The sequence below is a fragment of the Euleptes europaea genome, chromosome 11, assembly GCF_029931775.1.
Source record: "Euleptes europaea isolate rEulEur1 chromosome 11, rEulEur1.hap1, whole genome shotgun sequence".
NCBI lineage: Eukaryota > Metazoa > Chordata > Lepidosauria > Squamata > Sphaerodactylidae > Euleptes > Euleptes europaea.
Window position 1 is genome coordinate 5,415,122 of NC_079322.1, and position 15,372 is coordinate 5,430,493.

At 45.3% G+C, this 15,372-nt stretch overlaps 1 protein-coding gene across 1 annotated transcript in view; it reads right to left on the reverse strand.

The window, feature by feature from the left end:
- LOC130484760 (transmembrane protease serine 11A-like) overlaps window positions 1-10,917 on the reverse strand; it is a 37,742-nt gene extending 26,825 nt beyond the window's left edge. Inside the window, exons 1-2 of the mRNA XM_056857845.1 lie at window positions 10,837-10,917; window positions 9,680-9,948 (exon numbers count right to left, since the gene is read on the reverse strand). Of these exons, the coding sequence (XP_056713823.1) occupies window positions 9,680-9,948; window positions 10,837-10,917 (350 nt within the window). The remainder of the gene's footprint in view (window positions 1-9,679; window positions 9,949-10,836) is intronic.
- Between the last annotated feature and the right edge of the window lie 4,455 nt (window positions 10,918-15,372).

Below are 15,372 nucleotides of genomic sequence, written 5' to 3' on the forward strand. Positions count from 1 at the left end.
TTTTCTTCATGTTTTTTTTATCAGATAATGTATTTATATGTTGATCTTTCAGCATGGTTTGAATTTCCCTTTGATTTCTTGGATCTTGTGGAACAGATCTCTTGCTCTTCCTTTTTCATCATTCTTTTCTATTTCTTTGCACTGGTTAGTATTATAGTTCTCTTGGTCTCGGAATACAAGTCACTGAAAAGCTGCATTTAGATGTCTGATTCTATTTCTGTCTTCTTTACTTACTTACTTCTTTTTTTTAATCCTGCTCTTCTCAGATGAGGCAAGCTCACAGATGTGAGATTTTAGAGAAGTGCAATTTGTATTGGGAAATACTTGGAGTTACTGAACAATACTATATTTGGATGAGTTAGAGTTTCTAAATTTTGAATTCCAAACTCAAAGGGTCCTGAATCTGATTCTGAATCTGGATTTTGGTGCTAGTGCACATCCTTTGTATTCAGTCCTCTGCATCTGAGCTTGGAGCTCTGTTCACATGGACCACAAAGTTAACACATGTTGCCCTGAGCACATCTGGTAACAGTAATAGTGTACTTCATAGGGTTCCACAAGACTACACATGAACACATGAAGCTGCCTTATACTGAAACAGACCCTTGGTCCATCAAAGTCAGTATTGTCTACTCAGACTGGCAGCGGCTCTCCAGGGTTTCAGGCAGAGGTCTTTCACATCACCTACTTTCCTGGTTCCTTTAATTGGAGATTCCAGGGATTGAACCTTGGACCTTCTTCATGCCAAGCAGATGCTCTGCCATTGAGCCACAATTCAAGCCCCACACCAGAGAGTAAGTTTCTGATGTAGAACGTTTTGATGCTGTCATTGTTTCCTGTATGACAACCAGAGCAGTGAGTGGCTGAGATCTTCAACATATAAGATGGAGAGATGACTCATGTGTGGCAGAGGTCAGCCCCCGGTGAGACAACCTAAGAGGCATCTGAAATGCATATCACATCACATACCACAGGAGTTCATCAGATGGTTGCCATCTCAATTTGTGCAGTGACTCTATCCATGTAGGCAGACACAGACAGATGGGGGAGGTATACATTCTTGGCAGTCCAAATGTACATCTAATGTGGTTCTCAGACTCGAGGCTAGGTAGAGACAAAAATATGGCTGATCCCCATCAACTATTGGTTGAGAACTCACTTAAACCATAATGGACTACTACCTCGATAACCTGTAGCGATCCCATACCCAAAATGGTCATCCGGAATAACAAATAAACTATATACAGTCGGGTTAGATCTGGAACAGCTTCTGGAGATGGGGCTGAGGAAAGCAAAATCACTGGTCCAACAGCGGCTCTTGGATATTGAAAGACAAACTGAGCTGCCTTTACTACCAAAGCTTTATAGTGCACTAAATTAATGGTCAAGAAAATCTGCAGCCCCTTATTTATAGAACACTACTCACGCTAAATATAGATGGGCTTTTCCAGAGCCTGCTTTGACGCCCTACCTTCTGCCTTTTTAGATGGAAGGTTTCAACATCTGCCTATGGAGCAACGGTGTTGCCCCTGTTAGGCCAATGCAGTCGAATCAATCACCCATATAGTGCTGCTCTGTGAATTCTATGATGAAATCAGAACAAATACTATTTCCCCTCTGCTTTCTCATTTTAAGCATCTGAACTTTTTTCTGGGGTGTACGAAGTTAGCCCTGGTCAAACTATTGTTTGAGGATAGGGAGGCTGCTATATCCCATGCAAAGGCAAAATTCTGCTTCTTAGCCATTAGGAAGAGAAACACACTCACAAGTAAGGAGGTGGACTAATGGTCTTATATACACAGTATTGTAGCTGAGGTTCGCATAATTCACTTATGACAGCTGTATAGTTATCCTTAAGGAAAAAAGGCTAGGTACTGTAGGAATTTGCAAAACAAAGAAACAGTACCCAAATATGGCAATGTACACAAATTGTGTTAATATATAAACAAAAGTGCTATACAAATAGGCACAATGGTGAAAACATGAAAAGACAGACTAACAAACAACAAACACCTACAGGCAAGGGAAATATGTCATCAGGGACACTAACAAGTGTAGCCTTGGTTCCTCAATCCTAACAGCTGGTACAAACTCTCAGTACAGCAATGCAAAATAAAATAAGCATCAACAGAAATATCATGTAAATACATGAAAGAATGTATATACAAATTCCTCTGGCACAATAGCAACAAGGCAAGAAAGGTTTTTTTGCACGTGGGATTCAAGGCACGGAATTCAACAGAACGCATTTTGACACGTTTCGCCGTGGGCTTCTTCAGCCATATAGTAATGGAAAATCATAAATAACACTCCAAAGTAGGCAAATGTCATAGGACCTCAGAAGGTTCAGATCTGAATATAGCAGCCAGTGATTGAGTTTTCTGGAAGAACATGAATCAGAAAAGTTTCAGGAAAATGTCAATGCCCTAAATAGAACATGGTCTGACTTAGCACATTGATTGTGACATATATTTACGTCATCATCAACCTTTATTTCTCATTGACAAAGTCATTTACATTGTACAAGGGAAACAATTTTACAAAAACAGCCTGATCCCATTTAAGCTTAGCTGAGAATAGAACCATTTTGTCACGACAATTTTACAGCCATTACATGTGTTAGATTATTTCACAATCTGATAAATTTTCTCGGTATCAGTATCGAGATCAGATAAGAGAAACGGCATAATCCAAGGTTCTAAGGGGATGATCATATTTGGCTAGAATGAACATATTTACAGCACAACGGAGAGGCTGCACCGGCAGGGGGGGAGGTGCGGTCCTGTGGCGCTCAGCTGCCGGTGGGACTGGCCTTGCCGCCAGCGTAAGTGTGTAAGTGCGTGTAATCACATGCTTACACACACTTACGCTGGCGGTGGGGTCACGCCACCTCCTAAAGACTTTCAGCCCCATTCTCAGGAATGGGCTGTTACTCTGCTTTGGCTGCCAGAAAGAATGTTTACATGCTATTCTTCTCTTTTTCTAAACTGGTAAGTATGAGCTGATTAAATTGATCACTGTGATCTGACTTTGTTTTAAAATCCCATACACATACACACTTTCCCTCCTCCCTTCAGCTGGGAAGGATCACCTCCCCCAAGTTCCCAGTGCCTGACAGAACCTTCAAGGGGCTACCTCTGAATAACTGGGTCCTATTGGCAACCAGCTATTTTGAACCTTTGGCCTAACAAAGACACAGGTGCAATTTGCAACAATACTGTGGGACACCATGGAAGCATTGTGATGGTGATGACATCACAAGTCACAAAGAAAGAAAAAACAGGGAAGGAATGTAAAACAGACAACAAGGAATAAAAAAATAGACTAGCATCACCAAAGAAATGCAACAGACAACAGAAATATGATATAAATACACTTTCTCTGACTTTGGCAAGCAATCATATACATTCCATTGTTCTTTATCTGTACTATGTCACAAAAAACCCCATTTGAAACACCATAATTTGAACAGGTGCCCCCCAAAATGTTTTTGTATCCCTTCTTGGCCACGTAATGCCACATGAAAGGAGTAATCAGAACAGGGAGGAGGGGAAGCATCTGGTTTTTCAGAATGAAAGAGACTGGATGACACACCTGGCAGATATGACAGATGTCATCATGCTTTCACGCTTATGAAAGATACTGAGAATTACAAAACCTTGCCAACAAACTTTTTATTCAGATCAAGCCCATACTTGATGCCTCTGCTTTTCTTTTGAATAATTATCCCATACCTGCATGTAAATTAGTTTTTGTTTCCTCCTACTTCTTTTGTTTTCTTGCAGTAACGGCAAGTAATTTAACATTACAAAGAGATGAGTCAAGATGAGAAGATTTCCCCCTCTTTGCTTCCAAGGTCAGAGCTACATCTTCTGCATGACACAGGGACATTGCCCAAAATGGCGCCCCCGTGACATGTTCTCCTCCTTTAATATTCAACATGTCCCATAAAGTGATATTATCGCATTGTTAGTTGCCGTGCCCCATCACAACACTGGCTTCTGCTGATGAGAATGCAGCAGCAGTTCAGAGTGACTTCACAACATGGGACAAGCAGGAAGAATTCAACAAGGGAATACCATTTGCAGTAGAGTTGCTATGTGGTTCATAAGTTGCAGTTTTAGCTTCTGTGCTGTTCAAATTGCTTTGTGTGCACACATTTGGGCTAGCCTCACACATTGTTAAAATTGTACCATTATGCCAGGATTTATATGAAAGAGGCAAATGAAAGACAATGTGCACTTTGTAATAAATGCATTGGGATTTGTGTGGGGGGGAGGAGAAGAAAGCAGCATTCATATTTTTGGATGCTGAGAAAGCATTGGACAACATTTCTTGGATGTTTCTATTTTTAAAAAGTACTGAAATACTTAAACTGTGGCGAGAGATTTCTAAAGTGGATACAGAGCATATATACAAAACAAAAAGCAAAGATTCTGACCAATGGAAAATTGACTGATGGGTTTCAGATTGACAAAGGCACTAGACACGGATGTCCACGGCCACCATTATTATTCAAGCTAGTCTTGGAAGTGTTCGCAAATAAAATAGGGAGGGATCCCAGAATTAAAGGCTCAAGTATGAAAAGAGAAGAATTTAAAATGAAGAGTTATGCTGACTACTTTAAACCCTCAGGAATCCATTAGACATCTGTGACGGATAAGGGGGTTTATCTGCAGCAAGAGCTGACAGGAGCCAGAGAGCTGACACTCTGAGCTCTGAGAGACAGAAAAGCATTCAGAGCTGGGTGAGGAGACTGAGCGGAAGCCAGACTGTACGCTGTGAACCTGAGGGGTTCTGTTAAAACCGAAGCTATTGAAACACATACAACTCTGTGGTAGTGACAGGAGTGAGAGTTGGGTTAGAGACAGGGCCCATTCTCAGGTCACGAAGGGGAATCAGTCTCTGAGGTAGAGCTATCCTGGTAGCAGGGAGGTGTGGAGGATTACAGCCACTGGTGTGGGGTAGTTGGAGAGAGAACTGGAAGAGGGATTTTGGATATTTCCCCAAACCTCTGTGAGTTCTCTGAGGAGGGAAAGGGACTCAGACCTCCTTCGCTCCTGTGAGCTGGGCTGGGGACACAGAGTCTGAGAGTCTGAATCCGAGTAACCGTTCTGAGGGACCAGAACTAAGCTTGAGACTAAGAACTGAAGGAATTTGAGTGAAGAAAACATCTAACCTACCTCTTTGAAGTAATCTTATGTAGATAAATCTGACTTTGAGTTTTCCCTCTAATTCTGCCTTTTCCTTGAAAACCAATCTCTGTGAGTTCTGTTCAATAAACTTCCCTGTTTTGTCTGTTTAAGTTAAAAAGCCTCTTGTGTCATATTTCTCTCTGAGGTAAATACTGGTGTGGGACTGGAGGAGAAGGAAAATAATCTCCTCACAAATATACTCAGGCCAACGCTTTCCCCTCAGCATATACGGCCGGGCTGAGAGAGTGGGATTCTGAAATGGTTGAGAGGGGGGTGCGTCATAACATCTAATGGAACTAGATGAAAATCTGGACAGTATTCTGGATTCAATAGTAATAAACATAAGACAAAAATAATCTTAAAATACCTTTCAAGGCAAGAAAAAGATGTGTCCAGAGTAACTACAGATTGCACGGTGGCAGAAGAAGCAATAAAATATTTGGAATAAAAATATCAGGACAGATAAGACTCTATTTAAAGATAATTATAAAACAACGTGGGGGAAACTGAAAAGGATTTATCACGGTGGTGAAAATTAAAAATCTCATGGCTTGGAAGAATCTCCACAATAAAAATGAATGTCTTGCCAAAGCTTAACTTTCTATTCCAAATGTCGCCAATTCACCTGGAAGAGAAGACCATGAGAAGTTGGCAACAACTAAACAAATTTGTGTGGATCGGCAAGAAACCAAGAATTACATTTAAAATATTATAGGATGAAAAAGGAAGAGGTGGACTGGCTTTACCAAATTTAAAATTATATTATCAGACGGCTGGATTAGTATGGATATCAGCCTGGATCAAAAATCCAGAATCAAGACTAATGAGGCTGGAGAAATCGGCTATGAAAGGACGACATTATCACCTATGGATGAAAAAAATACTGAGGGTTTCAGCACGACAGGACACAGGACATGTAACCAATGACAGCCTATTGAGAATATGGGTGATAAATAAAAAGAGACTTAGCCTTTCACTATCACCATTAATGTCTCAAATAGAGGCATACTATGAAAGAGCAGAAAGAAAACTTAATGATTACATAACATACTAGGACATGATCAGTGCCCAAGAAGAAATGAAAACGTGGCAGACAATTAAAGAGGAGAACAAAAACATAAAATGGCTCACATATTGTCAACTAGCCTCAAGATTCCCCCCTCTGGATGCACACCTTAATGTGGTGAGGGGGTTTGTGTGTGTCACAGAAGCTGAGAGCAATACCGTGAGGGGTCTAGACTCTATCAAGAGACTAAACTCATAGCAGAGTCACTCAAGACGGAATGGTCATAGCTGAGACACCAGATGAAGATGCACCCACCCCCTTAAGGGATCAATGGCCACATCCGCAGAAGAGAACAGGCAGTTCCAGTGGGGATGGGGGCAGAGGAATCCCTGAAGGTTAGCTACTGGGCAGCAGCAGTAGTGGAAGGTGACACTGGCGGAGGATCTTTCGTAGACAACGGCAGTGCCACTACGGCTAACCCTGGTTAGTACTGCGCAGAAGAAGGCACTGGCAAACCACTTCTGACCAACCTTTACCTTGAAAGCCCTATGATGAGACAATCCAAAATGAAAAAAGATATAGTGCTGGAAGATGGGACCCCCAGGTCAGATGGCACTCAAAGCCACAGCCCTCAATTTGCAAGATCTGAGCAAGGCTGTCAAAGATAGGACATTTTGGAGGACTTTCATTCATAGGGTCGCCAGGAGTCGGAAGCGACTTGACGGCACTTAACACACACACACACACACACACAGCCTCAAGATTAAGAAAAGACTGTTTGTCAATGGGGGAAAGGAGAGAAATGACAGAAGCTGAAAGCATTATTATGAAACACAAAGGTCATCTCCAATGAAGAATCTATAAATTATAACTTAAATATGATATTGAGTCTGAGCAAGTCAAGCCTTGGGTGGTGAAATGGATTCAGAATTTTGGAGAGGAGATTTCAGTGCAACAGTGGGAAATGTTATGGACAAAAGTTGTGCTGATGTTTATGAATTTCAATGCCTTCTCTGTGCAATTCATGAACATCAGCACAACTTTAACAGAAAAGAAGAAAGTTTAAGAATGAATAAGGCTTGGCTTCCTGTCCTGAAAACCTCCAGACTAACTCAAGACTACAGTCCACAATAGCCATGCAGATTAGCTTTGGATTTCACACATTAACAGATCACTTCAGGATACAATGGTTCCATATTAATATACCACACCCTCATTAGCACATTATCTTGATACTTACAGGACAATGATTAGCACATTACCTTTGATACTTTTTGCAGGACAATGATTCAGCTCAAACCCAACCCCTTTTTGACTATATATTACTCTTCCTACACACTTGACACTGAGAGACACTGTCCTTCAGTGTTACTCCTCTGAAGATGCCTGCCACAGCTGCTGGCAAAACGTCAGGAAAGAAAATGCCAAGACCACGGTCACACAGCCCAGATAACGTACAAGAACCAATGAACTCTGACCGTGAAAGCCTTCTACAATACAGAAGTTAACTACCGGTAAAGACTTAAGACAACGCATACAGGAAATAAACGCATGCGTTAACTGGCTGATCTTCCCGGGCTCCCAGCATTGTCTTGTGGGACCCGGTATCAGATCAGCGATTACTCGGGCGGGTCTCCATTGAGGTGCAGATCTTGGGCAGGAGACTGGGTGCAAACAGGGAGGAATGGAGTGCACAAAAAACTCCATTTTGTCCATGGGGGGAACCATCTTGTTTCTTATCCGGGGCCAGCAGAGAGCCTATCTGACATCTCTCCTCCCCAAAGACCCCCTCCCCGGGTTCCCAGGTTTTTCGGGACAACTCCTGTGGAATTCAGCGATCAGGAATCACGTGCACCGCGGAACCCATTCATCATGGCTAGAGTTCAGGTGCTTCCAGTGTACAAGGTATTCCAGCTGACCCCTCCGTAGTCTGGAATCCAGGACCTTAGAAATTTCAAAATGCTGTTCCCCCTGAACCATGATAGGGGTTGCAGCCGGAGGTTCAGGATGCCACTCGGGGGTGGGAAAAAACGGTTTTAAAAGACTGATGTGGAATACCGGGTGTACCCCCTGCAAAGTTTTAAGGAGGTCTAGTTCAGCGGTGACCTCATTAATGACACGGGATATGGAAAACGGACCCACATATTTCTGGCACAATTTCTTACATGAGCGCAACGACTTCAAATTCTTTGTGGAGAGGTAGACCTTCTCCCCGACCTTAAGTTGCCATTGGGGCGCTTTGTGCTTGTCTGCCTGCGCCTTGTACCTTTCCTTAGCCTGGTCCAATTGCTTCACTAACCAGGGCCAAGTATTTCTCACAGTGTTAGACCAAGCCAAAACTTCTGGGGGGTCCCCTCCCGGCGGGAGAGGGACCGCACCCAAAGGGTCGAATTCCATCCCATAGACGGCTTTGAACGGGCTCAAACCAGTGGCGGAGTGTACAGAATTATTATAGGAATATTCTGCTAATGATAGTAGGTCAACCCAATTATCCTGATGGTAGTTGGTAAAACAACGCAAATAACACTCAATCACAGCATTGACCCTTTCTGTCTGTCCATCCGTCTGTGGGTGATAAGCGGATGATAAACCTTGGTCTACTCCCACCAGTCCTAAAAATGCTTTCCAAAATTTGGAAATAAATACCGAGCCCCTATCACTCACGATATTCCGGGGAAAGCCATGTAGGCGGAAGACCTGTTGTACAAACAAACGGGCCAATTTGTGGGCGGAGGGCATTCCTTTGCATGGAATGAGGTGAACTTGTTTAGAGAACAGATCAGTGATCACCCACAGTACAGACTTCCCCTGGCTCGGAGGGAGGCTAGTGACGGAATCCATGCCGATCACTCGCCAGGGTGCCTCCGGAGTCTCTAGGGGTTTTAACAATCCGGGAGACTTTTCCATCAGGCATTTATTAGTGGCACACGCTGGGCAGGACCTTATAAAACCATCAATGTCCTGGCACATCTCCGGCCACCAGAAACGATGTCTTACTAGATGGAAAGTTTTTACAAAGCCGAAATCCCCTCCCCCCGCCCTGGAGCTGTGGCTCCACTCTAGTACCTCTCAGCGCAGTTCCTGGGGGACATAGGTTTTTCCCTCCGGGGTACCGTTCTCCCCCTCCCCCAGGGGCTTATCCCCTCACTCCTCCTGAAGAGCTTCCTCCCACCTAGCGTGGATGGCCATGGGAAGATCCCCTGGGATCGCCAGGTAGCGGGAGGTAGAGACCGCCTCCCCTTGTGGGAGGTCCAGGGCAGTAGTTGGAGCCGCCACACAGGCTTGGGCTCGGGTCAGAACTCCTGCGCTTGCCCCCTCCGGGTCCAAGCCAAGGTGTTCCAGGGTAAAAAGGGACCCTACCGACCGCTCGACTCTACAGTCGTATTGCAGCATGCGGGAGAGGCCATCCGCCAGACTATTTTCCCTCTTGGGGACATGCTTAATTGTGAAGTGGAACTTTGAGAAGAAGTCCGCCCACCTAAGCTGTTTGGCAGAAAGTTTCCTCTGCCCCAAGATGGCTTCCAGGTTACGGTGGTCCATCCAGACTTCGAACGGTTCTACGGCCCCCTCCATGAAATGGCGCCATATCATGAGGGCGTATTTAATCGCCATGGCCTCTTTCTCACCAATTGGCCAGTTCAGCTTGGGCCCGGAGAATTTTTTAGAAAAGTAAGCGCAGGGCCGGAGTATCCCCTGAGCATCCCTTTGAAGGAGTGCTCCCCCCATGGCCTTATCTGAGGCATCTACCTGGAGGGTGAATGGGCGAGAACAGTCAGGGTGGGCCAGAACGGGTACTGAGGTGAAGCGGCTTTTCAGTAAATCAAACGCCGCCTGACAGTGGTCGTCCCACGCCACCTGATAGTTTGCAGCAGTAGCCGCCTGTCCCTTCCCCTTAGTTTTAAGGAGGTCCGTGATGGGAAGGGCTATCTTGGCAAAGTTGGGAACGAAATTACGGTAAAAGTTCGCGAAGCCCAGAAATTGTTGGACATGCTTGCGAGTCCTGGGGGGTTCCCAATCCTGGACAGCCTGAACCTTCTCAGGGTCCATGATCAACCCGTTGGGGGACACGATATACCCAAGGAAGGACAGCTGGTCCTGATTGAACGCACACTTGGACAACTTTGCATACAAGTGGTGTGCTCGCAATCGGCGCAGTACCTCCCTCACCAACTCCCGGTGTTCTTCCGGGTCTCTGGAATAAATTAGGATATCATCAAGATAAATTATTACCCCCTTAAACAATAAATCATGCAATATTTCATTGATCAGTTGCATGAAGCACGACGGAGCTCCAGACAACCCGAATGGCATCACCATAAATTCAAACAGTCCATAACAACATGAGAAGGCAGTTTTCGCCTCATCCCCCTCCTTTATCCGGACCCGGTAATAGGCTTCGGCCAGGTCTAGTTTCGAGAACACCCTGCCTTCTTGGAGTTGACTGAGAAGGTCAGGGATGAGGGGAATGGGGTTAGCGTTTGTTTCAGTAACAGCGTTAAGCCCTCTATAGTCCACACACAACCGGAGGTCCGAAGTTCCCTTCTTCTTCACAAAGAAGCAGGGTGACGAAAATACGGCCTTGGAAGATCATATGAACCCCTGGGCCAAGTTCTTATCAAGGAACTCCCACAATACAGTCTTTTCTTGGGGGCTCATGGGGTAGACCCGGGCTTTGGAGGGTTTAATGTCCTTGGTCAACTCGATGGCACAGTTCATAGTGCGGTGAGGGGGTAGTAAATCACAGTCCTTCCCCTCAAAAACATCTGCGAAATCGCTATACTCCAGGGGTAGTGATGTGGGTTCTGCCGCCGCGGCACTCTCCCCCCTCCCTCGGGGATGTCTTACCTGCAGTGTCATTCGCATTGGGGGGAATCAAACAACTCCTGGTGCTGCATCCAGTTGATGCTCGGATTGTGTCCTGCCAGCCAGTTACTCTCAAGGACCACCGGGTAAGCGATCCTAGGGGCTATCGTAAGGCTGATCTGTTCCAGTGATCTCCCACCCCCAACAACACCGGGCAGGAATGCAAATGGACGGGACCCCCTTGCAGATCACTCCCATCCATTTGATGGAAACTCAGGGGCTGGTCTAACTCTAGAGCCCCCACCTGCAAGCGGTTAAACACCTCCTGGTCTATCAAAGTTTGGGAGCATCCAGAGTCCAGTATTGCTACTACCGCAACGGGATCCCCTCCCCGGGGATTCTGTAACACAACGGGTACTAGGAGAGTGTTTCCCTGGTCACTCACCCAGGTCGGAACCGGATTGGTCTCTTTTAGGGTAGCCTTCCATGCAGGTTCGTTCACAGAAAACCGTCTTCATTTTTTGCCGGCGATGAGTCCCTGGAACAGCAGCGATGGTTGCAAGGAGCAGGTGCCAGGTCGGCGCGCGGAGCAGTCATCCCGCGCTGGATGGTCGGCCCCTCCGCTTTCCTCTGGTCCGGGATCTGGGTCGCTCTGCCAGCAGCCAGTTCCGTAGATCGATTGGGACATTTCGCCGTGAAGTGTCCCACTTTTCCACAGCGCAAGCAGGCTCTGTCCTTGAAGCGGCGCGCTCTTTCTTCCGAGAACCTACCCCGGTTCCCTTCATCGCGGTGGGACTCAGTTGCGGTGCCCCTCTTAAAAGGACCACGGGGGTTCTTTCATGGGACGATCCTTAGAAAACTGGAGCGTCATCTTTCGGGTCTCTACCTGCGTCGCCAGGCGGATCCATTCTTCGATTGTCTCCGGGTCGCCCAGGGTCAAACAGCCGTCCAACACTTCCCAACGCAGTCCCTCGCAGAAGTGTTGGACCTTGGTGGCTTCTCTCCACTCTCGTATTTTGCAAGAGAGGGATTGAAACTCTTGGGCATACTCCATTACAGAGCAGACCCCCTGTTTTAACCTGCGCATGGCGATCTTGGCCCTCTCTCCCCGGTGAGGGTCTTCAAAACAGCATTGCAAGGCTGCCAAAAATGCACTCAGTGAGCGCAGGATCCCGGGTTCGGATTCAGTCGCTGTTACCGCCCACTCTACTGCCTCCTTCTCCAGCAGGCCGATGGCGTACCATACCCAGGCTTCTTCTGAAGGAAAAGTTTATCCCTGGTCTTTCATGAAACCGGACAGCTGGAGCAAGAAGTGGGGCAGCTGAGCGCAGGACCCGTCAAAAGAGACCTTCAGGTCCCGGGTCACAGACCGCTTGGGTGGAACAGGTAGGGGTGTCTCTGAGCCGACGGGCGATTGAAGTCCTCTCACCGGCCCCAGCAGCGCCGTCATGTCCCTCTGCAGACTTCTCAGTTGCGCCTGAAGATCCTGGTTTTGAAGGGTCAGGGCACGGTTCTGCTCCCGCAGCAGGGCTTCCTTCTCTCTGGGGTAGGGGGCAGGGGTGTCTGGAGCGTGGATGGTTGAGGAGCCATCCCACCGGTCCACCATCCTCCATCCTTGGCTTGGCTCTTCTCCCTCTTTGTAAACGTCGATCAGTGGTCTCCAATGCAGACGGTTGAGGCCGGGGTCCGTTGCTGGCCGCCGGACGACCCTCCTGAAGGTGCCGTCAGTCTCCTCCATACCCCTTAATTCAGCGTGCATTGGTAGGGAGGTCCATGCCGGCTCTCTGGTAGACACAAGCGGGCGCCGACTTGGGGCTGCTTCCTCCCGGCTTTCCCCATGGAAAGGGGTCGTTACCTGCCGATCTCCCTGGCAGAGCAGCTCGTACGTCCGGCATGGTTTGTCGGATCGAGTAGACATCTTCTTCAGGCACAAATGAATAAAAAGATGGATTCTAGCCTACTGTCAGGCCTCAACAATTAAACTTTGTAGTGTCTTTCTTTTCATAATATTTGCATTTGATGTCCAAGATTTGGGTAGCTCCTTATAGGAAACCCACAGATAAGGGGGCATTGTTGCATTATAACTCTCACCATCCCCCTTTTATGAAGAACAACTTACCTTATGGTCAGTTTTTGAGGTTGAAAAGGAATGCGACATGAACGGAAGACTATATTAAAGCAGCATCAGAACTGGAGGGCACCCTTTTGAGTAGAGGTTATCCATCTCATATTATTAATACTGCACGTATTTGAGCTGATACAATTGATAGGTCCACTCTTTTTATTTCCAAGAGACAAGATAAACACAACTTGACAGCTTCTTTACAGTATACACATTTGGCAAACAAGATAAAACGTGTAATTCACAAACATTAGCACATAGTACAGAGTATTGCAGGATGCACAATACCACCTTTAATTGGTTTTAAAAGAACTGGCTCTTTAAGAGACGTGCTAATACATACAAATCTACAGATAGCACCTCCCACCACAGGGGCCGTCGGACATCACCGCTGTGGATCATGCGCAGTTTGCCATTTTCCCCTTCCAGTAAAGAGTTTTACAAGGGAAGACACTGGCTTTACGTATGTTCTGCGCCAATTTACTAATTTTCCTCTTCAAATGTTATCTATTTAATTATCTGTACATGCAAATTAATTTATATTGGAACGACCACAAGCCCTTAAAATTAAGAATCGGCGAGCACAGATCTAGAATTAAAGATCAAGTTTTAGAGGCGCCCCTAGTGGAGCATTGGATGAAGAGCAAGCATACAGATAGCAATTTTCAGTTCTGTGCGATTTAGCAGGCAACACCTAAGAAGTATCAGAGATCAAATATAGAACGAATATTGAGTCAGCAAGAAGCACGCTTTGTGCAACTCTTTGATTGTATATCCCCGAAAGGGTTAAATATGGCTAATGACTTTACCTTCTTCTTGTAAATCATTACCTGCACCTGGGATTGGTCCTAACAAGCATTGTAGTTAGCATTTAAGTGTAATGTCTATATGGAACTAATTGACTGGAAACAAGAAAGATTCTTGTCGGGTCCACACCACACAAGTTATTGTGTATGAAAATTTGTTCATGATTGTAAGTATATAAGAAATTTTTATATATATGTACAAAATAATTATTGCATTAATGTTAAGAATGTTATTTATAGCCTTACTTGAATAATTTATCAACAGAACAACGTTCTGAAACAGCAAATAAATGCTGAAGATACAGACGTTCTGAGAGAGGATCCAGACGTCACAAATATTGTCCTTCAGGGTAGCTGAAGAAATATTGAAACAGGCACAATTACCGGAATCCTGTTCTACCCAACTGGAATTAAGGACAATCTTGGACATCAAATGCAAATATTATGAAAAGAAAGACACTACAAAGTTTAATTGTTGATTTCTGTTGGTCTTTATTGTTTCTTTAAGTAAGAAATTTTTGCTGTATATTTAGTTCTTTTGGTTGAGAAGGCACTATGAAGCAATAGTGCAACCTTATAAGAAATATAACAATAAAAAAGGTAAAAGTGAATTATTAGCCTGCATCTGTGTTTTTGAATACCACCAATTTACAGTTGAATTTACTATTTTTGAATACTGTCAGGCCTCAGCAACATGTTGCATTTCTTGCAAAGGAACTTCACTCCAGACGTTGCAGCGAGTTAAAAGTTTATTTCAGAAAGACAGCGAGTTCAGCAGGTCATAGAGACTTAAGGCTAGAATACAGACATGGGGAAATATCGGTACATATATAGGATAAATATAATAGGGTTGATTAGGTTTTAGAAACAAAGAAACAATACAGAAGTTAACTACCGGTAAAGACTTAAGACAACACATACAGGAAATAAACGCGTGCGTTAACTGGCTGATCTTCCCGGGCTCCCGGCATTGTCTTGCGGGACCCAGTATCAGATCAGCGATTACTCGGGCGGGTCTCCATTGAGGTGCAGCTCTTGGGCAGGAGACCGGGTGCAAACGGGGAGGAATGGAGTGCACAAAAAACTCCATTTTGTCCGTGGGGGGGGGGGGAAACCATCTTGTTTCTTATCCGGGGACGGCAGAGAGCCTATCTGACAGAAGCTTTTCTCCCTCTCTCATAATACTAGAAGGTGGGGTCATCTGCTGAAGCTGGAGAGATTCTAAACAGATAGAAAGAAGTATTTCTTCACACAACACATACAAAATTGTGGAACTCCCTGCCCCAGGATATGGGGATGGCTGCCAACTTGGAAGGCTTGAAGAGGGGAGTAGACATGTTCATGGAGGAGAGGGCTATTCATGGCTACTAGTCAAAATGGATACTAGTCATGAGGCATACCTATTCTCTCCAGGATCCAAGGAGCAGGCCTATTATATTA